This window comes from Phaseolus vulgaris, chromosome 4 (genome assembly GCF_000499845.2).
Source record: "Phaseolus vulgaris cultivar G19833 chromosome 4, P. vulgaris v2.0, whole genome shotgun sequence".
Lineage (NCBI taxonomy): Eukaryota > Viridiplantae > Streptophyta > Magnoliopsida > Fabales > Fabaceae > Phaseolus > Phaseolus vulgaris.
The window spans coordinates 28,814,297-28,839,970 of NC_023756.2; the positions used below are offsets into that span (position 1 = coordinate 28,814,297).

General features: G+C 44.0%; 1 protein-coding gene and 1 long non-coding RNA gene across 3 annotated transcripts; both read left to right on the forward strand.

Moving 5' to 3' along the window:
• The first annotated feature begins 254 nt into the window (after positions 1 to 254).
• Positions 255 to 20,303, forward strand: LOC137837512 (uncharacterized). Of its 2 annotated transcripts, XM_068646518.1 has the most exons (7): positions 255 to 2,112; positions 17,932 to 18,190; positions 18,276 to 18,482; positions 18,552 to 18,812; positions 18,913 to 19,596; positions 19,688 to 19,888; positions 19,961 to 20,303. In XM_068646518.1, exons 2-5 carry the CDS (start codon positions 17,936 to 17,938, stop codon positions 19,075 to 19,077), a joined length of 888 nt encoding a protein of 295 aa, XP_068502619.1. In that variant the 5' UTR covers positions 255 to 2,112; positions 17,932 to 17,935; the 3' UTR covers positions 19,078 to 19,596; positions 19,688 to 19,888; positions 19,961 to 20,303. The 2 variants fall into 2 exon arrangements, with proteins under 2 accessions (XP_068502619.1, XP_068502620.1); XM_068646519.1 differs by lacking the exon at positions 255 to 2,112 and having other exon boundaries at positions 17,865 to 18,190.
• A 20-nt stretch (positions 20,304 to 20,323) lies between these two features.
• On the forward strand, positions 20,324 to 20,850 carry LOC137837514 (uncharacterized). The gene is made up of 3 exons (XR_011085480.1): positions 20,324 to 20,468; positions 20,544 to 20,639; positions 20,721 to 20,850. It is a non-coding gene; the product is annotated as an uncharacterized lncRNA (long non-coding RNA).
• Positions 20,851 to 25,674: the final 4,824 nt, after the last annotated feature.

Sequence of the window (25,674 nt, forward strand, 5' to 3'; positions counted from 1 at the left end):
GTGTCTCGAGCAAGCAATGATGAGTTACGTATGACCAATGAGAAATTGTGTAGGAGTCTACAACAAATTGGCGAACATTCTGCGGGAGAGCGAAGTCCGACTACTCAATTAAGGGCTCACCCAGACCATTTTCGCAAGCGATCATGGACGTTGTCATATCAACCAATTTCATAACGCCCAAGATTGTGTTTACAGGTATAGAAAACCCCGAGACTTATTTACAACGTTGAATGCCCAGATGATGATCTCGGGAAGAACAGATGCTATGCATTGCAAAATGTTCATGGGGACGTTCATAGGAACGACATTACAGTTGTTTGTTTGCCTTCCTGATGGCCACATAACCTCTTTCGATCAGTTTTTTGGATTGTTCAGGGAACAATTCATTGTTAATCAAGCCCAACCGCCGGTCTCTTTCGATCTTTTCGGCATAAAGCAAAGACTGGGAAGATTGCCGTTGAAGGATTTTTTGAACAGATTTGGGGCGTTCGCAGTGAAGCTCCAAACTCAGGATGAGGCCTTGATGTTCCACGCCTTTCGAAAGGGGGTCATGTCAAGGTCGTTCAGCGACTCATTAATCAGATATCAAGCAAAAACGTTCGGGGTGTAGTTGGATCGATGCCACATGGAGGATCTGAAGGACCCCCATGGTAAAGTCATCGGAGGGAAGGGTAATATGTAGTTCAAGAAAAAAATATTATAAACAAAAAAAGAAATTGTGGGGTGCGTTTTCCCGACCATGGCAAACTCGGTCAGTGTAGCCGCAAATGTCAGCCATCAGCACATCCGAAGGTGAATCGGGTTTTAGATAAAAATTGATTAGATTATTGGAATCCCTGAAGCAAGTAGGGATAGCCAAGATGCATGGATCAACCCACTCGTAACTCATACCGTGCGATCTAAAATCGTTCGAGCCACTAGCGTCTCTCGCACTACCAGATGTAGTGTCAATAACTTTCGATGACTATATCTACAAAAGTATTAGAAGAGTCGGAAAGAAGACATGACTCACCTGAATATTGTACGAAGAGTGAAAGTAAGTGAAGAGACTCGACACGTGGTAAACCTTATAAGCAACAAAGAAAGTGTAAACCTTTCCTCAGTCAAATGAAGTCCTATTTATAAGAAAACTAAAGAGAGAGATTATCATGCATACGGCTTAGAACCGTTAGATCCATATCCATCTAATGGCTCGTGCCACCCAGCTTACGAAACGACGCACAACCTCAACCATTCGATTTTTGATTAAACAGTGTTTATTGAAATGGTGATTTTGTTCTGAAAAGTAAACGTCATATCACTGTTAGGCATTTAATGTTTCCAATAATCACATCTCATCTCGAGAACTACAACGGCCATCTTCGGCTCTTTAAAAGTCAACTTCACTAGTACAAAATACCTCATTAACAACAGCCTTTAAAGTCGGTTTGGAAAGAACCATCGTAATAAACGAAGTGGTGGCAGCATCGTAATTTTTTTGAAATTTTTTACACTTTTAACGACGGTTCTCGCCTTAACCGTCGTTAAAAGTGAGTGTTGTAGGTTTTAACGACGGTTCTCCCTAGAACCGTCGTTAAAGGTACACATTCCACGACGGTTCACTCTGAACCATCGTTAAAAGTGGGTATCCTTTCTGAATTCACATCTGAACGTTGCTTTTCACTCTCTTCTTTCAACCAGTTATTCCTTTTCTTCTCTCTGCCGCGACTCACCCTATTCCGCGACTCCACCGTGCACCGTGACCACCACCGACGCCGCACCTCGACCACCGTTCGACCGACGGTTCCACCACAGCGCGACCGACGTCGCACCTCCATCACCGCGCGACCCACGTCGAAGCTCCACCACCGCGCGACCCACGTCGCAGCTCCACCACTGAGCGACCCACGTCGCACTTCCACCACCGCGCGACCCACGTCGCACTTCCATCACCGCGTGACCGTCGTCCTGCTCCCAGTGACCACTGATTCGCGCGACCGTGCGATTGCCCAATCCTCTGCGTCCAGTGACCGCTGACCCACGCCCTGCAACCCTCGAGCCGCGACCCGTGACCTCTGAGGCGCGCCACCGTTCCCACCTTGCCCTCCGACCGCGACCGCCACCCATTTTGAGGTTAGTATATTTTTATTTATTTTTAACTATATTTTAGAAATGTTTGTTTTGAGTTAGATATTAATTCTATATATTGAACGAACTGATTCTGAGTCCGGAGGTGTCTGACCTTCTGCAGTGTTGATTTAATTTTCAATGATTATATATTGTTTTGATATATTGAACGCACTGGTTCTGAGTCCAAAGGTGTTCGACCTTCGACAATTTTGATTTATTTTTTAATGATTATATATTGTTTTGACATATTGATCGCACTGGTTCTGAGTCCGGAGGTGTCTGACCTTCGGCAATTTTTATTTATTTTTTTATGATTTTGAGTCTGCACAGGTTTTTAGTTTAGCAGCTCTATGGATCGGAGTTGGATTAATAAACCACGAATAAGTGAAACTTACGAAAAAGGGGTGGAAGAATTCATACAATTCGCAGAACATAATGCTGTTAGTTGTAATAATGGAGTAAGGATAAGGTGTCCTTGTGTCAATTGTTTGAATGGAAGGATATTGAGTGTTTCCGAAATTAAAGAACATCTTTTGTGTGAAGGATTTTTGAAAAGTTATACAACATGGACGTGGCATGGTGAATTGTTAGACTTGCCAAGTGTGCGCGGTGCTTCGGAGGAAGTTCATTTCTCAATGGATGATAGATTAGAAGACATGATTCGTGATGTGGGAGCAGAATCTTTTGCTAATGCAGTTTTCGAAAATATGTCTAATGATGCAGAGACTCCTTTGTATCGTGGTTCAACCAACTTCACACGATTATCAGCAGTGTTAAGGTTGATGAATTTGAAGGCAATGAATGGATGGACCGACAAAAGTTTTACAGAATTGCTTCAATTGCTTAAGGACATGCTTCCAGAAGGAAATACCTTGCCCAATCGAAATTATGAGGCAAAAAAAAATACTTTGTCCAATGGGTATGGAGTATAGAAAAATACATTCATGTCCTAACGATTGTATTTTATACAGAAATGAGTATGAAGATTTAAGAAGATGTCCCAAGTGTGGTTTGTCACGTTATAAGGTTAAAGTTGGTCAGAATGATGAAATTGATGAATTCACAAAGGAAGGTCCTTCTGCTAAGGTTGTTTGGTATCTTCCAATAATTCCAAGGCTTAAGCGTTTGTTTGCAAATGCAGATGACGCTAAAAACCTTAGGTGGCATGCAGATAATAGAAAATGTGATGGACTACTTCGTCATCCTGCTGATTCTTTGCAGTGGAAGAATTTTGATAAATAATTTCCTGAATTTGGAAAAGAATCAAGAAACTTAAGACTTGGATTGGCAATTGATGGAATGAATCCCTTTGGAAATTGTACCGCCCTGGTGGTCGGGTGTGATGACGTGGCATCCTGCTACAGTGTAGGCGTGTTGACAAGGTGCCAGGTTGGCATAAGGGAAGGAAGTCGGGGGGTACGTGTAGTCGCCAGTTGTTAAGCTGGCGTGTTTCGATTTCCAGCTTACCAGAATGGGCGATCGCCAGGTTGAAGATGAAGTCGCCAGATGTAGATTCAGGCGACCTAGTCATTGGAGATCGCCAGAGCAAGCACATCGTCGAAGATGAAGGAGAAGCAGATTATGAAGGCGGCCGGCGAGACCACGGGGAAGGTGTATGAAGGCCCCTAACTCGCCAGTTCCAGTCGAGATCGCACTCCTAAGTTAGCTATGCACTGGGCAGTACCATGCATAAGTAACTTAGCCAAAATAAGAGTAGAAGCAGCGCCAAGTCAGGGAGCCTCCAGATGATGGCACGTGTACAGTTGGATGCGAGCCACGTGTCCGACTCTGTAACTGCCAGGAGAGAGAAAGCCACCAGGTATATAAGAGTTCTTAACAAACTTTCTGAGGTACGCACGTTCAGTTCATACACTTTACGCTTGCGAGTTAGAGCTGACTGTGAGAGAGGATTTGCACGGTTCTAGTTCTCTTAGTTTTTGGTGATACTGTCACTGACTTGAGCGTTGGAGTGCGATCGGCCGCAGCGGCGCCGTGTTGTTTCTTTGCAGGTTCTTGAGATAGATCCCGAAGAGGAACGGAGGTGAGAAGCGGTGCGCACGTCGATCCTTTGACGAGGCAATTTCCAGCGTTCCGGTCAACAGGCAGGATCATCAGGCGCCCACCGTGGGGCCGTGTAAAACTTGCTCCCATCCACAGCGTGAGTTCTTGGAAGTTTCCGAAGTTTTCTGCGCGGTTGCGTGCTGGTGCAACCGTCGTTCACGGTCTCCTTGAGTTTCGTTCGGTGAGTTTGCGTTTAGAACCGTTCGTTTGGCTTTTCGATCGGTGGAGTAAGGTTTTCTGCTGCTTACGCGTAATCTGTTTGGTGGAAGTTCGAGTTCTTTTGTCTGTTTGGTTGTTCGCGGGGAGGCGGTGGTTTCTGGCGAAGTTGTGGTTTTCTTTGAAGGCTTACGGTGTTCTTGAGTTTTCTTGCGCTGTTTCGCACTGTTTTCTCCGATTGATCGCTGATTCGATCGAGGCTGAAGTGTGGTTTGCTGCATTCCTGTGATTCGCTGAAGTTAATGAGAAAAATGAGAAGCAATCGTTCCAGTCCCGTGGCGCCTGTCGCTGCTGAAGGCGACACCGCCATGACCATGGCGCAGATGGCAGAGATGATGCGCTCGTTGCAGGCAACTGTGGAAGCCTCGCGCGTAGAGCAGGCGAGGATACATGAGGACCTGGTCGCCTCTCGCGCCAGGAACGAGGAGCTCAGCAAGGTGACTGAGGAGCTGCATCGAGCTCTTCAGGAGCAGCAAGGACGTTCTTCTGCTGAAGAGGTGGCGCCGTCGACGCCACCTCGTGTTTTCCCAATGCCTTTTGTTCAGGTGATCACCGACACGCCTATTCCCACGAGCGTGGTTCCGGTTAAGGCTGTCTTTACCGGCGTGGAGGATCCAGAGGCCCATCTGACCACGTTCCACACGCAGATGATGTTGTCGGGAGGGTCAGACGCCGTCTACTGCAAGATGTTCGTAAGTACGCTCCAGGGAACGGCGATGGAGTGGTTTGTGAGCCTGCCTAACGGCCACATAACCAATTTTCAACAGTTCTTGAAAATCTTTGTCGAGCAGTACATTGTGAATAAGGCACCGCCCAGGGTGTCCTATGATCTGTTTGATATAAGGCAGTACCATGGGGAGTCCCTCAGAGACTACCTCAATCGCTTCGGAGCGCAGATGGTCAGATCGCGCGGCCAAGGATGAAGAAATGCTGGTCTATGCCTTCAAGAAGGGCGTGCAGCCAGGGCCATTCTGCGAGGCCTTGATCAGGGCTCATCCAGTGACGTTTGCTGAAGTCAGGCGACTTGCGGTGGCCCACATCGCCGACGAAAGTGAAGTCGCCGAGAAGAGAGGCAGCGTGGCTCCCGCCAGGCCACGCGCCCAGACCAGAATCCAGCCGCAGAGGGTGCTGGAAACGGCGGCGGCGACCAGAAAAGACCAGAGGACTCGCCATCCTTACGACAGGAGAAACAAGGGAAGAAGCCAAGCGCGCCAACAACCAGCACGCCGGGAATACAATCGCCCGCCTAAGCACAAATTTGTCATGGGACTAGCGGACCTGATCGCTATCCCTAACATATCTGCTAGGTTGAAGGCACCTGAGAAGGTGGGCGACAAGGTGCTGGGATCGAAGCCGGACGCCTGGTGCGAATTCCACCAGTGTTTTGGCCACACCCTGGACTCGTGTTTGTCTTTGGGATATCAACTCGACGATCTGGTTAAGAGCGGGTTCCTAAACGACTATCTGCTGGATAGGAGGACGGGGGAGCGTCGAGTTCCCAGCCAGCAGGTGGAGAAGCCCAGCAGCACGAGATGCCTATCCACGGGGAGATCCACACCATTGCAGGGGGTTTCTCAGGTGGTGGATGCACCGCATCGCAGAGGAAAAAGTATGCGCGATCGGTGATGACAGTGGACATGTTTGAAGATCACTCACCGGAAGTGGACATTACGTTCACAAAGCAGGATCTTCGGGACGTTGTGCCTCATGACAACGATCCCATAGTTATTTCGTTGGTTACAGCAGGGAGGAAGGTCCACAGAGTTCTGGTGGACCAAGGAAGCTCGGCAGACGTGATGTTCTGGCCGACTTTCACGCAGCTGGAATTGCCCCTTGACCAGCTAAGGCCCTATGGAGGGTGCTTATATGGGTTCGCTGGTGACCAGGTGGAGGTCAGGGGGTACATTGAGCTGAGAACCACGTTTACAGATGAGGCTGGGTCGAGGACGGAGAAAATCAAGTACCTCATCGTAAACGCCCCTTCAGCATATAACATCCTGTTGGGAAGGCCCACTCTTAACAGGATAGGTGCCATTCCGTCGACTCGGCACATGAAGGTGAAGCTGCCGTCCATGGAAGGGGTGGTGATCACGATTAAGTCTGATCAGAAAGAAGCTAAAAGGTGCTATGAGAATAGCCTGAAAAACAAAAGATCAGTGAGCTATGTAACAACCACCCCACCTCCCGGTGCGAAGCCCAGACCGCCGGTAACAGAGGAGGCCGCCGGAAGGGATGTAGAGATGGTAAACGCCGAGCTAGGGGAGAGGAATGTTGGCCTGGAGGAGGAAGAGGCGCGGAATCGCCCCGAGGAAGCGAGGGAACAAGGAATCGCCAGGGCAGTGATCGCCAGAGAATCCAGGCCTAAACCTGTCGAGCAGTGGCTCGAGAAGGAGATCGGAGGAAAGGTCTTCAAGCTGGGAAGATCTCTGGAGGTCGATCTCCAGGACCAGATCGCCAAGGTGATTGAGCGGCATCTGGATGCGTTTGCATGGTCCGCTTCGGACATGCCCGGGATTGATCCCGACTTCTTGTGCCATCATCTGGCGATGGACAACATGGTGAGACCGGTGCGACAAAGGAGAAGAAAATTCAACGAGGAGAGGAGGCAGGCGATCAGGGACGAAACACAGAAACTCCTCGCTGCAGGCCACATCAGGGAAGTCCAGTACCCTGAATGGTTGGCAAATGTCGTACTGGTGAAGAAGAATAACGGGAAATGGCGCATGTGCGTCGATTTCACCGATCTGAACAAAGCTTGCCCAAAGGATTCGTATCCTTTACCAAGCATTGATGCCCTGGTTGATAGTGCTGCAGGGTGCAAGCTGCTGAGTTTCCTGGATGCCTTCTCGGGCTATAATCAGATCAAGATGCATCCCATGGATGAAGAAAAAACAGCCTTCATGACGGAGAGGTCGTGCTACTGCTATAAGGTGATGCCGTTTGGGCTGAAGAACGCGGGGGCCACGTACCAGAGGCTGATGGATCGAGTACTTGCACCAATGTTGGGAAGGAACGTGCAAGCCTACGTCGATGACATGGTCATGACCTCGCAGGAAAAAAGCAAGCACGTGGCAGACTTGGAAGAATTGTTCACGACGATCGCCAAGTTTAAGTTAAAGCTCAACCCGGAGAAATGCATTTTCGGCGTGGAGGCTGGAAAATTTTTGGGTTTCCTCTTGACTGAAAGGGGAATAGAAGCTAACCCAGACAAGTGCGCCGCCATCTTGGCGATGAGAAGCCCGGCTACGGTGAAAGAAGTCCAGCAGCTAACAGGTCGGATGGCAGCCCTATCTCGCTTCGTGTCAGCTAGCGGAGAAAAGGGGCATCCCTATTTTCAATGTCTGCGGCGCAATAATAAGTTTGCTTGGACGAAAGAGTGCGAAGAAGCTTTCGTCAAACTGAAGGGGTATCTGGCGAGCCCGCCGGTTCTGTGCAAACCGCTGGTGGGAATCCCTCTCAGGTTGTATTTCGCTGTGACTGAGAGGGCGGTGAGTGCGGTGCTCGCCCAGGATCAAGATCAGGCTCAGAAGCCTATTTATTTCGTGAGCAAGGTGTTGCAGGGCCCAGAAACGAGATATCAGGCCCTGGAGAAGGCTGCGCTGGCTGTGGTGTTTTCGGCGAGGAGGTTGCGCCACTACTTCCACAGCTTCACAATACTAGTGATGACTGACCTGCCCATCCAGAAGGTCTTGAAGAAACCCGATGTTGCGGGAAGGATGGTGAAGTGGGCCGTAGAGTTGTCAGAGTTTGATATTAAGTACGAGCCCCGAGGCCCGATCAAGGGGCAAGTCTTTGCAGATTTTGTGGTTGAGCTCTCATCAGAGGCGACGCGGGTTGAAGGAGACGATTTCCGTTGGGTACTTTCGGTGGATGGATCGTCGAACCAGCAGGGCAGCGGTGCTGGGGTCATATTGGAAGGACCCAACGGCGTGCTGATTGAACAATCTTTGAGGTTTGCCTTCAAAGCCAGCAACAATCAAGCAGAGTATGAGGCGCTGATCGCCGGGATTTTGCTGGCCAAGGAGATGGGGGCTAGGGTGCTGATGGCTAAGAGTGACTCGCTGCTAGTCACAGGGCAAGTAACCGGCGAGTTCCAGGCTAAAGATCCACAAATGGCGGCTTACTTGGCGTATGTGCAGGAATTGAAGAGTTCCTTTGCCTCTTTTGAAGTAGTGCATGTGCCCCGAGAGCAGAATGCCCGAGCTGACCTGCTTGCCAAGCTCGCCAGCTCAGGCAAGGGGGGTAGGCAGAGGACGGTGATTCAAGAAACTCTGAAGACGCCAAGGGCATTTGTAGCAGATCACCTGGTCCTTCAAATAAGCAAGTCGACGGAGAGAGCAGCGAGAAGCCATAAGTCCTTGACGCAAGAAACTCTGAGATCGCCGAGAGTTAGAGCATGTCAAGGAGAGAAGGTGGATGTGATGAAGGTCTGCGCCGCCCATGAGCCAGACACTTGGATAATGCAATACAAACGGTGCCTGGCAGATGGCCTCCTCCCGCTGGATCCGACAGAAGCTAGGAAGGTAAAGAAAAATTCCAGCAAGTATACGTTGATTGACGGCGATCTGTACAGGTTTGGGTTCACTCACCCGCTCCTGGAATGTATACACGGCGAGAAGTGCACGAGAATCATGGCAGAGCTCCACGAAGGGATATGCGGAAGCCACGTCGGGGGTCGAGCTCTGGCCGCGAGGACTCTCCGTGCAGGCTACTACTGGCCATCCATGAGAGAAGATTGCAAGAAATATGCCCAATGTTGTAAACAATGCCAGCAGCACGCCGATTGGCATAAGGCACCTCCCGAGGAGTTGAAGTCGATCTATAGCCCTTGGCCGTTTCATACTTGGGGAATCGACATCCTGGGACCTTTCCTGCTGGCGATCAGGCAAATGAAGTACTTGGTGGTGGCGATTGAGTATTTCACCAAGTGGATTGAAGCAGAACCAGTGGCCCAGATCACCGCACACAAGATCGAAGGTTTTGTATGGAAGAACATCGTGTGCCGGTTTGGAGTGCCTAAGCGCCTGGTGTCAGATAATGGGACACAGTTTGCAAGCCACCTGTTGAAGAAGCTTTGCGAAGGGGTGGGAATTCAACAAGTGTTTGCATCCGTCGAGCACCCTCAGACAAATGGCCAGGTGGAGTCAGCTAATCGGGTGTTGTTGAGAGGTTTGAAGAGAAGGCTTGAGAAAGCCAAGGGAAGTTGGGCTGAGGAGGTGCCCCGTATAGTCTGGGCGTACCACACCACCGAGCAGTCAGGAACCCACGAGACCCCGTTCAGCTTGGTCTATGGGTGTGATGCCATGATTCCAGTGGAGATCCAGGAGAGCTCGCCGAGATTCCAGAACTTCGTAGAGGAAGACTCGAATGAAGAGAGAAGGCTAAACCTGGATCTGCTGGATGAGGTCAGGGAAGAGGCGAGGTTGAAGGCTGAGGCCGTGAAGAGAAGGGTTGAACGAAGATACAACTCAAAGGTGATGCCAAGGCAGTTTAGAGAGGGCGACTTGGTGATGAGGAAGGCCCACCAGTACGAGATGGAGAATAAGCTGTCGCCCAAGTGGACTGGACCGTTCAGAATAACCGAGGCGCTCGGAAACGGGGCCTACCGCTTAGAGACGCTGGAAGGAGGGGCGATCCCTCGCACCTGGAATGCCACACACCTGAAGTTGTACTATAGTTAAGAGCTTTGTAAGTAAAGACAAACACAAGTGTTATATTACAATATCTCTGTTAAAACAGTTTCAAGGGGGCACTCTTTTTTCCCTAAGGAAGGTTTTTAATGAGGCCACCCAATAAAGAAGAGTTTTTGAAGTATAAGGCGTCCTCAGATTGCATGTTTGCTTTTTTCCAAGAGTTTTTGAAGAAAAACCTTGTCGCTTGTACGTGATTTAAGGCGAGAAAAGACATATCGCATGCTTTCTAAAAGTTTTAAGTCCTCATCGTTTTTCGGCGATTGGAGGCACCAGTTAAGTTTTAAGTCCTCATCGTTTTTCGGCGATTGGAGGCACCAGTTAAGTTTTAAGTCCTCATCGTTTTTCGGCGATTGGAGGCACCTGTTAAGTTTTAAGTCCTCATCGTTTTTCGGCGATTGGAGGCACCAGTTAAGTTTTAAGTCCTCATCGTTTTTCGGCGATTGGAGGCACCAGTTAAGTTTTAAGTCCTCATCGTTTTTCGGCGATTGGAGGCACCAGTTAAGTTTTAAAGTCCTCATCGTCTTTCGGCAATCGGAGGCACCAGATGAACGACCTCAATGCCCTCGCGCGTCCTGAGGCAAGTAAAAGACCTCCTCGCCGTCGAGCGAGTGCAGGCGAGAAAGAGTAAAAAGTCCTCCATGTTTCTGGGGGCGAGAAGATGGAACCCCTGGGGCAATGTAGAGGCAAGTTAAAGACCTCCTCGCCGTCGAGCGAGTGCAGGCGAGAGAAAGAAAAGGTCCTCAGTGCATCCAGGGGGGAGGAGATGTACACCCTGGGCAAGTTGAGGCACCAGATAAAGTCCTTCTCGCCGTTGTGCGAGCTAAGGCCAGTTAAAGTCCTTCTCGCCGTTGAGCGAGTTCAGGCGAGTTAAGACCTTCTCGCTTACATGCGAGTTTAGGCAAGATAAAATCCTTCTCGTCTCGAACGAGTTCAGGTATGGCGCAGAGGGTGGAAGAAGTATGGAAGGTGGCTAAGGTAGGTTCGAAGAGAACGCCTAGTCAGCCGGTCTTTGTTCTGAAGTCCAGGAGGGTAGAAAGAGATCCCTAAAGGCGTCTCTGCCCCATGCGAAAAAACGATTGCCAAAGCATGAGGCTAGGAAAAGCTAATGGTACCAAGAGTTCTTGGCGATCGGGAAAAGTTCAAACACGCGAGAAGGCTGAAAGACTTGTTTGAGGAAGCAGGTCGAGTGGGACGTTATTTGAGCCAATAATGGAGTTATAGTTCGTTGCTTGAAGGGTATTTTTGTGATAAGGTTAGTTGCTTTAAGAGTACAAGTTGGTTAAAGTGATTATTACTTAAGTTTGAAGTGGTTCGAAGCGGTTAAGTCAGAAGGTTGTGTTTGCAAAAATCGTTAAGTTAAATCCGACAAAGTTAAACATGCAAAGAAGGTAAAGCGCTTAAGGAAGTCAAGAGAGTGAATACCTAAACTTTGTCATTGAGATAAGTATTTGTTGAAGGCATACATACAGGAGTTTTTATAGAATAATACAAGGGAAATCATAAAAGTAGCAGATGAGGTGGAGTTGGTTAGTCTTCAGCAGGAACGACCTTTCCATCTACTACTTCGTTGTTCAACGATACCAGGCTGAGGTCCAGATCGGGAAATAGGCAAGCGAATTGTTCCCGCGCAGCTTCGAATCCAGCAGCCAGAATCTGAGCAGAATTCAGCTTGAGTGCTTCGATTTGCCCCTGAAGTTCCTCAATCCGCTTCTTGAGGTCTTCGGTTTGCTCTTTCAGCTCTTTGTTCTGTTGTTCCAGCTCTTCAACCTGTTTTTTAAGTTGTTCGTTGGTCTCTTGAGCCTGGAGAAGGTCGTCAGTAACCTTCTTGGATTCCGATTGTGCTTGGGCCAACTCAGCAGCCATCTTTCCCTTCTCTTTATTGGCCTCGATGAGATCAGCCATGGCGTCGTCCCTCGCCTTTTCTACTTGCCCAAGTAGTTTCTCTCGGTCGATCGACCTCTGCTCCAGTTTTTGCACCTTAGCGGCGTCAGCTTGAATGTGAGCCTCCAGGTCGATCGCCTTGGCGCGAAGAGGCACGATTTTGCTTTCCAGCTCGACCTTCTCTTGGGCAAGATCGTGAACTTTGCGGCGAAGGTCAGTAGCCTCCTTGCGCGCCAGCCTGAGCTCGGTGTTCATTGCATCCTCCACCCGGGAGTGTTCGATTTCTGCGAGCGTCAGGCTGAAGGACAACTTCTCCACCTCGATCTTCATAGTGCTGTTTTCGGTTTTGAGGTTGAAGAGGTCGTCTTGGAGCCTCCTGGTTGAGCCTTCCACAGCCCTGGTTATAATCGCTGGGATATCCTCTGCTATGGTTTTCAGTTTGGCGGTCAGAGGTTCCCACATCCTTGTGACCTCAAGGGGAAGGTTTGCTGCTTGGAGAGGCGCCAGGTGGGCTTGTTGTGGGTTCTCGTCGCCACCTTCCTTAGCAGGATCTTCAGTGTTTGCTTCCTGGCGTGGCGACGGGATCGGGGATTCGGTGATTAGAATTGGAGAGGTGTGAGCAACCTCATCCCCGATTGGAACATCTCCTGCAGCGGAGGCATTTGAAGGGGGACCCCTCCGGCTGACACATATGGTGTAGAGGCGCTCGGGGGGTCCTCCAGGAAATTTGGCTCTTGGGCCTCAGCTGCAGGTGGCGCAGTGGCCAGTGGAACCGCTTGGACTGGTGAAGAAGGAGCCTGTGGTGTTGGCGAGGGTGGAGGAGGAGCAGGCGTTGATGGTGGTGTCGAGCTTGGAAGAGGTGGTGGGGCAGGTGGTGAAGATGGTGCCACCCTTTTCCTCTTCGTAACGAGGCCATCCTCGGTGACCTCGTCGTCCTCTTCTTCCTCCTCATGGACGACTTGAGGGGCTTTCTTTTAGGTCTCTTAAGGACCAATTTTTTGCGTTGAGCGGGCTCCTTGGGTGGTGATCGCCCTTGGACAATTGCGGCCTCCACCACCGAGTTGGGCACCGTTTGGGAACCGGTTGCCAACCCGTGGTTTCGGGCGAGCGACTTGAGTTCGGCGAGCATGTTCCTGGGCAACATGTTGTCTGCAGGGGACAGAGATGCGTGGGTTAGCTCAAGGAAAACAGATAAGTGCATAGTGTAGTAAACAGCAAAGCAGATGATATGTGCAGAAAAGGTAAAGCCAAAGTCTTGCGCATAACGCACAAAACGCCCAGAAACAGCTAAGCAGAAGCAGTATTAAAGCAATAGTTCAAATGACCTAACCTATTTGAAATTCTAGCTGATCTTCGTAGAATTCAAAGCTGATCAGGGAGGTGGTGAGGAAAGTTATATTTGCGTCCGCCACCTTCTTCCAGAAGAGACAAAGGTCTCTGTCCAATGCTCCCATGCTATCAGGACTTCTGGGCCTCCTGAAGCAGCTCTTGGACTCTTTTTTCCCCTTGTCCACCCAGTACAAGGGGAAGCCATCAAGAAGGGAGGTGTCCTTGTCGTTTGCACGTACTTGGACGAATTTCCCCTTCCAATCTTTGTACGATTGCTGGAAGATGGTAAAGATGGATCTCCCAGCAATCGCATTCAAGCTGACCCACAGGCGGTCTCCTGGGTGCTTGGCTTCGAAAAGGAACAAAAACACGTCCACCGACGCGGGCAACCCCAGGTGGGCGCACGTTACTTGGAAAGCTCGAACAAACGCCCAGCTGCTGGGGTGGAGCTGGGCGGCCGCAATGTTGAGCTCGGTAAGAAGTTCCCTCTCGAATCGGGTGAGAGGGAACCTGAGCCTAACCTTCTTGAACAGAGTCGTATAGACAAAGCAGAAGGGCCCGTCGGCGCTTACTTTGTCATCGGCACACACGGGCAGGTCGGCAGGGCAAGGCAGCACCATCATCTTTTCGTCGTGCTCCTTGTGAAACGATTGGTAAATCTCGTCCCCCTTAGTCAGCCGCAAGACTGCTCCCGCAGTGTTCACAGAGGACGTTTCTTTCAGAAGGGTTGAGTTAGCCCAGGGGTATAAAGTTTTGAAGTCTGGCGGAGGAACGGGGGCTCCTCCAGCGTTAGATGGAGTCGCCTAGGCCGGGGCAGATTGGGAAGACGCAGGCCTCTCAGCCTGCGAAGAGGAAGCGCCACGAACTTGTGTTGAGTCGTGTGCTTGTGAAGGAAGGTTTCGTGCTGATGGAGGGGGGTTCGGGGTAATCTTGGTGCGAGTCATGATAGCAGCTGCAAAGGAAGAAGAAAGGAAAAATGATCAGGAGGGTTACGAAGGCTGACTCGATCATAGAAGGAAGGTGAAAGACGAACGAATGCAGGTTCGTTGCGACGATCGACAAAGCCCTAAGTTACGCAGAAGGAGAAATGGAAAAAACAACCCACAGCGTATGCACCAAGCAGTTACAGGATGATGCAAGTCGGTGAAAATGCAAGGAAAACCAACAGATGAAGGAAAGTAGTTACCTTTCGATGATCAGGGAGACGATGGAGGAAGATGGTGATCTCGAGCGTTGAAGAGCGTTGAGAGTTTTCGCAGAAGGAAGTTAGAGCGTTTGCAAGCACGAAGAAAGTGATGGAACAGTGAAGCGAAATGGGTTTAAGGGTTTTTCGAAATGGGTTTAGGGAGCGCAAACGGCAAATGAAGAGAGTCGTTGATGAAGCCACGTGTCGAGCGATGAGTGAGGGGTTTGGTGGAGCGTCAGAGCAGCAGAAGGTACAACCGCTTGGAAATCCGCGTCAGGGCCACGTAGATCGGTGCTAACGAAGGCTCTTTCAGTCTTTTCGCTAGACAAGTCTTCGCTTAAGACTGGGGGGCTTGTGTACCGCCCTGGTGGTCGGGTGTGATGACGTGGCATCCTGCTACAGTGTAGGCGTGTTGACAAGGTGCCAGGTTGGCATAAGGGAAGGAAGTCGGGGGGTACGTGTAGTCGCTAGTTGTTAAGCTGGCGTGTTCCGATTTCCAGCTTACCAGAATGGGCGATTGCCAGGTTGAAGATGAAGTCGCCAGATGTAGATTCAGGCGACCTAGTCATTGGAGATCGCCAGAGCAAGCACATCGCCGAAGATGAAGGAGAAGCAGATTATGAAGGCGGCCGGCGAGACCACGGGGAAGGTGTATGAAGGCCCCTAACTCGCCAGTTCCAGTCGAGATCGCACTCCTAAGTTAGCTATGCACTGGGCAGTACCATGCATAAGTAACTTAGCCAAAATAAGAGTAGAAGCAGCGCCAAGTCAGGGAGCCTCCAGATGATGGCACGTGTACAGTTGGATGCGAGCCACGTGTCCGAGTCTGTAACTGCCAGGAGAGAGAAAGCCACCAGGTATATAAGAGTTCTTAACAAACTTTCTGAGGTACGCACGTTCAGTTCATACACTTTACGCTTGCGAGTTAGAGCTGACTGTGAGAGAGGATTTGCACGGTTCTAGTTCTCTTAGTTTTTGGTGATACCGTCACTGACTTGAGCGTTGGAGTGCGATCGGCCGCAGCGGCGCCGTGTTGTTTCTTTGCAGGTTCTTGAGATAGATCCCGAAGAGGAACGGAGGTGAGAAGCGGTGCGCACGTCGATCCTTTGACGAGGCAATTTCCAGCGTTCCGGTCAACAGGCAGGATCAGAAATTTAAGTAGTAATCATAGTTCATGGCCCGTTTTGTTAGTGATTTACAACTTACCTCCTGCTTTGTGTATGAAGCGCAAATACATGATGTTATCTATGATGATCTCTGGTCCAAAACAACCTGGAAATGACATAGATGTTTATCTTAATCCATTGATTGAAGATTTGAAGTTATTGTGGAATGAAGGGGTTGATGTGTTTGACGCGTTTAAGAATGAATCTTTCCGATTGCATGCGATGTTGTTTTGTATTATCAATGACTTCCCTGCATATGGGAACTTGTCAGGTTATAGTGTGAAAGGCCATAGAGCATGTCCAATATGTGAAGAGAAGACATCTTATGAGCAGTTGAAACACGGAAGAAAAACCGTGTATCTTGGGCATCGTAGATTTCTAAAGAAATATCATCCGTATCGTAGATTGAAAAAAGCTTTTAACGGATACCAAGAACATGACATTTGCCCCACTCCCTTAAGTGGTATTGAAATTTATGAAAAAATAAAAAATGATAATGTGACTTTTGGAAAAATGAAGAAGAAGAAAACTGTGAGTGAAATATGGAAGAAGAGATCAATATTTTTTTATCTTCCGTATTGGTGTAAGTTAGATGTCAGACACTGTCTAGATGTAATGCACGTAGAAAAGAATGTGTGTGACAGTCTAATAGGAACACTTCTGAACATTAAAGGCAAAACAAAGGATGGTGTGAATGGACGTATGGATTTGATTGAGATGAATATACGAGAGGAATTGGCACCGAGAGAAGTTGGTAAACGTACATACTTGCCTGCAGCGTGTTACACTTTGTCAAAGAAAGAGAAAACAAGTTTTTGTGAATGTCTTAAAGGTGTTAAGGTACCACAAGGCTACTCTTCAAATGTGAAGAGTCTTGTATCTATGAATGATTTGAAACTAATTGGCTTAAAGTCACATGATTGTCACGTTCTAATGCAACAATTACTACCGGTGGCTATTCGTGGAATCTTGCCCAAAAATGTTAGGCATACAATCACTCGACTATGTTCATTTTTCAATTCCATATGTAGTAAAGAGATTGACTCTCAGAAGTTGGATGAACTTGAAGAAGAAATAATTTTTATCTTGTGTCAACTCGAGATGTTTTTTCCTCCATCTTTTTTTGATATTATGGTACACTTGGTTGTTCATCTTGTAAGAGAAATCAGATTGTGTGGGCATGTTTATATGCGATGGATGTATCCAGTTGAACGATACATGAAGATTTTGAAGGGATATGTGAAGAATCAATGTCGTCCAGAAGCTTCCATTATTGAAAGATACATTTCAGAAGAATCTATTGAGTTTTGTTCCGAGTACATGTCAAAAGCCAAATGTATAGGAGTTCCTGAAAAAGGTTGGCACTCTCGTAGATTCATAAGTAAATCTTCAAGAGGTGTACATGTCATAAGCAAATCTAGAAAAGAGGTTCTGCAAGCACACTTGTATATCTTGAATAAAACTGATGAGGTGTTACCATACTTAGATACACACAAAGACATTATCAAATATAAAAATCCAAGACAATCAGAAAAATGGGTGTTAATTGAGCATAACAAAACTTTCATGTCATGGTTTAAGCAACAAATAATGAATGATCCATCAGCATCTGAAACATTAACATGGCTTGCAAACGGTCTCAAATTTGATGTTTTATGTTGTTCTGGCTATGAAGTAAATGGTTGTTTGTTTTACACAAAGTCTCGAGATGATAGGAGTACAGTGCAAAATATCGGAGTCACCTTGGAGGCAGAGTCTATGCAGTTTTCAACTGCAAATGATCAAAATCCTGTTGTGGGATCAATGCCTTATTATGGTGTCATAATAGAGATTTGGGAAGTTAATTATACCAAGTTTACTGTACCTGTTTTCAAATGCAAGTGGGTTGAAAATAAGACTGGTGTCAAAGTTGATGAATCAGGAATGACTTTGGTTGACTTTCGAAAGATAGGTTATCATGACGAACCATTTATAATGGCACATCAAGCTTCCCAAGTTTTCTATATCCAAGATCCTACGTCTGACCACTGGTCTGTTGTGCTACATGGAAAAAAACAACATAATGACCCAGAAGATACAAACAATGACATTTGTGAGATTGAATCACTTACAAGAACGACCATCAATAAAGAGTACGAGGATGTTGCTGATGTTGTACATGCAACTCGAAATGATCATGATGAAGGAATATATATTTGTATGTACATGTGATTCATGTTTAGTTTTACAATATATTTCATTTTCATTATATTTCATATTCTTGATGCTTATTATATTTTTTTGATAACAGGAACATGGCAGATGATAAAGTTTCCCATTCAAAAACTGGTAGAGGACCTACAAGATTAAAGAATATGTTTAAGAAGATAACTAAAGATGACAAAATACCTTTGTCTATTGATATCCACACTGGTGTGCCCACTGGGCAACATGCAAAGAAATATAGGAGTTATCTCGGAGTACTATCTCGTGAAAGGATCTCTATCTTAACTCAGTCCTGGGATCACGTGACTGACCACGAGAAAAACATGATTTGGCAAGATATTCTGGTATGTAACTGTTTTTACTTTGCTCAATCTAAAGTTCTTTTATACTTTGTTTTTGTTTATGAACTAATTCTTTCAAACAATGTAGACGCATTACAACATCCCGAATGTGGAAACCTTGAAAGCGAAGGTTCTTTCAGATGTGGGTGTCAAGTTTCGTCAGTTCAAATCAAAATTGACAACAGATTATATATATGGGAAAAGGAAAGAAGAAAATCCTTGTGCAAAATATGCATCCATTGATGAAGAAACTTGGCAGCAGTTTGTCAATATTCGACAAACTGAAAAATGGCAGGTTAGTATCACTTTTATATTTGAATATAGTTTATATTAACGTATTACTAAATTTTGAGTGTTATGATAGGAGGTTCGGAACAAAGCAAAAGCCAATCAGGCATATAATGATACCCCACACTTATTGTCTCGTGGTGGTTATAAGTTGCTAGAGCAGAAGATGCTTGAAGAAAAGATTAAAGCACGTTCTACTTCCATTGAGGAAATGAATAGTGTAGATTCTTTAAGACCTCCATCCCCACCACTCCGACATGAGATGTGGAAGGGTGCCCATATAAACACACTAGGGACATGGAGTTCTAAGTCTACAGAACAAACAGTTGAACGCATTGTAAGTTTGACAATTTCTTTTCAATGTTTTATTTTAAATTCTATATGTTATTTTAAATTCAATGTGTTTTAGTTTGTCAATTTCTTTTCATTTGTTTTAGGATTCTCTTAATGAGCAATCAACACAGGGGACTTTTAAACCATGTGGTCGCAATGATATTCTTAATGTTGCTCTCGGACGACCTGAACACCCTGGACGTGTTCGTGTAGCTGGATATGGGGTTGGGATTCGGTCATACTTTGGACCTCCATCACACAGCAAGTAACAATTGTCCAATGAACCTAGCCAAGAGTATTTACTACAACTACGTGAGCAGTTAAAGACTAAGGTAACTCAAGAGCTTAAAGAAAGCTTCATGGAGAAGTTTAGTGCGCGAATGGAAATGGAGTTCAAAAAGCGGTGGGAGAGTTTAGGACACTCACAGCAACCACCTACTATGGTAGAAGATGAACCACCTCTGCCTCCTATTAAGAAAGTCAGCACTAAAGGGAGTTGTTCGGCAGTTGATCTATCAGGGGATGACTTTGGCTCAACTAGCCAATGCGAATTATATGTTGAGTGTAATTCTTTGACCCGATTCGTTGCCTTGGGTAAGTGTTATGAAGGGGTCACAATGTTACACAATGTGCCTCTTCCTTCTAATTTCATGAAGGTCACGGTGGAGAAGGTCCTTTATGGTGATCTTGCAGTTCCTGTGCCGACATCAGAGGTGACAATTGTGGCAGAGGCATTACATACTTTCGTTGCCTGACCTAGACATCTCGTCAGACCTATAGACTCTATGGTATATATTTGCACTAATACTAATAGAATTATATATCAGATATATTACATTCTAACTAATTTAAGTATTTTTTTTTTGTTTTGATGAGTAGCAGGAACCTAAGACAAATCTGCCTCTGGGAAAGAAGAAAATAGTCTCCATTGATGATCCTCTGGCGGCATTGGTGGAAGTTGCTACAACTTTAGATACAACCGTCTTAGAATCTACCATTGTACGTTCACATGTCTGATTTGTTGGACCTTGCATCTGGAGATCAAGAGATTAACATAACAGTTCTGCAATTATGGATGATGTAAGATCAAATTTTAAAATCTTTATACTTTTGATTTATTAAATATATTAGTACTAACTTATTGAAATTTAGGTATCTTTCTGGATTATGCTTTGATGAGGGGAAACACAATATATATGGGTTTTTAGACCCTCAAATCACTCAATCAATTGGAAACAAGAAGTCAGAAACACAAACATACATCACCACTGCCTTAAAGAATGGTGGAAAACACATTTATTTTGCTCCGTACATCCATGAGTAAGTTCTTATTTATTAAATAAGTTTTAATAAATTATTGAAATAAGAGAAACTAATTAACTGATTTGTTATACAGGCGGCATTGGCAACTATTGATCATATCTGTTCAAGATCATACCGCTGCATGGTTTTGCTCCTTGCATAAAAACCCTCCTGCCTATTTTAAAAACATTATAGATAGGTACGACAGTTTCATTTAACATTTATTATTACTTATATATTATATAATGTTATGTATTTTAACATGAAATCTTATTATTTTAGTGCTTACTCTGGATATAATATGTTGTGTGGGAGGAGAACTTCAAACGCACAAAAACTCACTTGGATGTACCTTAAGGTATTTAAAGTATATTTGTTTACTTAATTTAATGTGTTTCACTCATTCATTTAATACATTTATTTTCACATGCAGTCCAACAGGCAACCTGAAAATTATGAGTGCGATTATTATGTTATGCAGTGGATGTTGACTATTTTGCAAGCTGAAATTAAGAAAGGTTGGGATAAGGTAATACCTCAATACAATAAACACTTTAAAATTTGAGATTTATTATTCATGCACTAATTCAAAATATTTCAAATGTCACAGTTGTTCAACGACCAACACCCGCTAGATTTAGAAGCATTGGAGTATGTGAGAACAACATGGTCAAAGTATTTTGTAACCATGTATAACACTCTAGTATAGATAAATCATTACAATGACAAATTTTTTCATATATTACCAAACTTTTTTTGTATAATGTTATAATTTGTTGTATTTAATTTTTATATTTAAATTATGATTTGAAATGTTTTTATTTTCTGGAATTGAAAACTTTAAACAAGTTATTTGAGATTTTTAAAAAAAAAAATTTAATCAAAACATATAACTACGGTTCCTCTTGGAACCGTCTTTAAAAATCATACTTATAACGACGGTTCCTCTGGGAACCTTCCTTAAAAGTGCCTTAAATTTTTTAAATTTAAAAATCGTAACCCTTCTTTAACGACGGTTGTAGGAACCGTCGTTATAAGTTGGAGTTTTAACGACGGTTATGGGAACCGTCGTGAAAAAACCATACCTTTTAATGACGTCGGTAATAACGACGGTTCTGGAACCGTCTTTAAATGTCGATTTTAACCGTCGTTAATCTACCTTTTTGTACTGGTGCTTCTTCGAGCTTGGGAGGCAAGTATGTCGGTCGGTACCGGCCAAGCCAGTCTCGGTGCCAGTGACCGAACGTCCGAGTCAAAGAACATAAGAAATACACTAAGTAGCAACATTTACTAGTAGCATTGAATGAGTCAATGAATATCCCGAAATATGCATGAATAACTTATTAACTGAAAGATACACGTTCTTAATATCAAAGGACTACTATGCATCAGTTAATAACTGATGTCAACCCATCAAGATCAAGGCTCATAAGTTAATACTATATATAGAGTCCTTTGTGAAGGAGTAAGGTATGTTTTTCATATTTTACCATAACACACCTAAACTAGAGAACTGACTAGAGCGTCGAAGTACAATTCGCAGGTATCTCCCAACCGACCAAGCATCAACATTGAAGGAATGAGACTTGAAGAAATTTGGAGATCACCGGCACATCAATAATTGTACATCCAACTATCTGGGCCCCTCAACCTATACAGGTACAAGACTTTGAATACCTATATGGAACTTTATGATCAAACCCTAGTTTGAAAAGAGGTAACTCGAAACACATCATCAAACTCTTACAACATCTCCTATATTTGTCGTGGGATATGTGGTTGCTCTGTCTGATTACCTGCACGAATCCATCATTTCTATGACCCACTTATATCATAGAGAAATGGACTCCCTCTTGTATAGCTTTAACCAAATGTTGTTTCTTCAGAGTCTTTATTGGTCGTGTTGTTGCCCCCTTAACACGTTGCCTTATACCTTAAAGTCCATGGTAAGCTTATCAAAATTCCAAGTGGTGTATCCTAAAGTCACCAACCATTACACTCCAAGCACCAAGCCACATAAACCCAAGGGAATTAAGAATACATCAGATGTAAATGTTGTACACTTTTCCACACACAAAATTTAACCATGGAAGAGATAGTGATCTTGTTTCCATCAGCAACCATGACCATCAACGGGTCACGTTGTTCGGCACTCAAACTTCTTGGCAACTTCAATGTCCAAGAAGTTATGCATACTTCCTGCATCCAACAAAATATGTAGTGCATATTTGTTGAAATAACACATCAATCTCAGTCTGGAAATTAGGAATTCACGTAAGTGCGCTAACTAAAATTTGAGGATAATGATTAGTTGGAGTAGTTGGCTCAATAGGCATAAAGTTTTGTTCTTCTTCTGTTTCTTGAATTTCCATCATATGAACCTAGAGTTTCTTATTATGTGTGAGACTATATTCCACTGGGTATGGTTCCTCACAAAAGTAACAAAAGCCCTTGGCCTTTCATTCATTCATAAACACCATAATCAACGTTCTTATGGATCGAAATTGAGATTTAACATTATCAAGGTGTTTAGGGACTGTATTCTTGTCAAGATGCCCTGGTTTAGGACCCAGAATTCCCTTATTCTTGGTTAAATAACCTATAGATTGGCAATTGAATCAGCAATGCCTAGGACACTGGTTAACATTCTTCTATAATGCTTGACATCCTTGCTACTAAAAGAACAAGATGGATTATATATGTATCTTGTGTGTGCAATAGTCATAACTCATGTCAATATTTGTTGGTGAAAATGCAATTTTTTAAGAGCTTTTGAATTTATATTCAGCTTAACTATTTGTCATCTTTAGTTTTTGAACTCTGAATAGAATGACTGGGACAAAACTTTATGGCATTGACATGGATTCAAGAGCCTTCAAATTATAGGAGTTGATGTAGCATGTTGCCTTAACTCTCTCCGCATCGATTGTGCTGCTCGTGGGTAGACTAAAAGCATCAAATATTTTGCTAGCTTCAGAGTGAATTGAATGCAAGTGTAGGCTTATTACTCCAACACATATTTATGACCTCATTAGTACTAGTGAACAAGTTCTTGATGGGGGATCATGGGCTAGAGTTGGTTGCCAAAACAAATGTCTCTTATTATGTGTCTTCTCTACTAATGAAACAAAAATATCCATGGTTACCAAATTCTCAAGGTTAACCCGTAAACCCTTCCGAGTTTACGAGTTCAGTGATGGGTATTGATGGGTTATGAGTGAACTTATGTGTAGTCTCGTTTTTTAGCGAACTTAGACTAAACTCAAACGACTTTGGTGGACTCAGTACAGACTCGCAAGTTGGATGTTGAGTGAACGAATGTAGAAGAATGTTATGAGTTGTGTGGTAGTTAGTTTAAACCCTAAGTGCCAGTTCCTATAAATTAGGAACTGCCTTCTATAAATAATGATTGACAAACTATTCTTCCAAGAAAAATACTCTTTAAATGTTCTTACCCTAATAAAAATCTCGTGAAGTTTGACGGTAGGACTTTTGTTTGTGTATCTACTTGTGTGTGAGCTCTTCTCCTTTCTAGATGGCCCATAAAAACATACACAATTTCTCATTTCTTCTATGTGTTTATTGGCCTGAGTTCAGATACAATCTTGAGCCTTCAGTGATTAGCTTTCAAATCTACTAACAACTCATCTCATTGTTGAGTAAGTTGATTAATCTCTTCCATAGTGGAAGGAACCTTGGTTCCTTTGAACAATAAAGGAGGGTCTTTGCCGAAGTTCTTTGAAAGGAGTCCTTTTAAAAGCAACATTATAAGACATTCATACTACCTTCGTGGTTAAGTTCCTAAAGACAACACAAATAAGTTTCCAAACAATGACTAATGACCTTTGTTTGGCTATCTATTTGTAGGTGTACTAACTTTTAATTTGGTACCTGCTTTACTCATCAAATGCTTCCAAAACTTGCTCAAAAATTTAGTCCCTATTAGTCACAATTGATAAAGGAAAACCATGCAAACAAAAAATTTCATTAACGAACATAGCGGTTACATCACTTGTAAATGGATGACTTAATGCAATAAGCATATTTTGAGAATTTGTCCACAACAACAAAAATAGTATTCTTCCCTTTTAACTTGGGTAACCCTCCAATAAAATCCATGTAAATGAGATCACACACTTGTGTAGGTAACACTGTTATCAATATCGAATAAATTTGTGAAGACATGTGAGAAACTGTTTAAGATGTTAGATAACCCTATGGACGATATTGTAGAAGAGGATGTTGCTCACGTCATCACAGATAATGGAAGCAATTTTATATTAGCTAAGAAGTTGGAGGAGAACAGACAATCTATATTTGACTCCTTATGATGTTCATTGCATAGACATAATGCTTAAAGATATTAGAAAAATTTCCTTAATGAGGAAAATAATTCAAAGGGAAGTTTTAGTTCTATATATAGTCATTATAGTACCTTGAGTTTGTTGATACAATTCACACACAAGAGAAAATTAGAAACACCATTACAAGATTTTGGTAATATTATTTATCATTAGAAAGGCTTCTTCCAGAAAAAAGAAAATTGGAGAAATTCAATTCTGATTAATGGAAAAAAACAAGTTGTCTAAGGAAAATAAGAGGGAAGTTTCAAAAGTTGTTCTTATGCCTTCATTTTGAAACCGTGTGGGTATTACTTAGAAAGTCATGGCTCCTCTTGTTAGTCTTGTTAGTGTAATTCATCTTGTAGATGAAGAAGGAAAAACAACAACAATGGGATATATATCTACGAAGCAATGGAGAAGGCAAAAGAAACCATAATAAAGTCTTTCAATAATAATGAAAGGAAATACAATGATATCTTTTATTATATAATAATGAAAGTAAATACAATGATGTATGTACAATAATTCATAATAGATGGACTTTCTAACTTCATCGTCCCTTCCGTGTAGTTGGTTACTTTTTGAATCCAAAATTTGATTACTCTAATTCCAACATGGAATACGATTTAGAGGTAACTAATTAGTCGTATGCTTGCATAAGAGGTTGGTGTCAAGTGAATACATACAACAAAATATTTTAATTGAGTTGTCTCTTTGTGGAAGAAGACTATTTGAGGATGACTTTGTCAAAGGAACAAAAAATACCACAATTGGATAATTAAACAATTCTAAATTAATTTAAGTTATAATTCATAAATTTTAAGTTAGTTTATCTGTTTTTATAGCTCAATGGTGAAAGAATAAAACTCACGCAACTCCAAAATCTACAAAGACTAGTAATTAAGACTTTAAGCTAGACAAATAGCACATATGGATGATGTGAACACAATTGGAGTGTATTGGAATAAGTACTAATTATTGTTCATACCTGATCTCCTCATTGTTATATTCTTACAATGTAGGAAGAAACTAATTATTACTTTATTTATCTGTAATGTAGATTTATTAAAAAAAAATAGGCTTGACCACAACAAACTACATGATTTGGTTTAAATCAAGCAAGGCCAACAACTTGTTCAAATATACAATACAATATTAAACATGAAATTTGATCCTATTGTACACAATGACATTCATGAGTGCAATGAGTCATTGGTACAC

What these genes read in the sequence shown, in the direction of transcription:
- LOC137837512 (XM_068646518.1), top strand. Translation starts at nt 17,936, where the DNA reads ATGGCAGATGATAAAGTTTCCCATTCAAAAACTGGTAGAGGACCTACA. An exon ending in TGATTTGGCAAGATATTCTG is followed by an intron (nt 18,191 to 18,275) that starts GTATGTAACTGT and finishes CAAACAATGTAG; the next exon opens with ACGCATTACAACATCCCGAA. An exon ending in GACAAACTGAAAAATGGCAG is followed by an intron (nt 18,483 to 18,551) that starts GTTAGTATCACT and finishes GTGTTATGATAG; the next exon opens with GAGGTTCGGAACAAAGCAAA.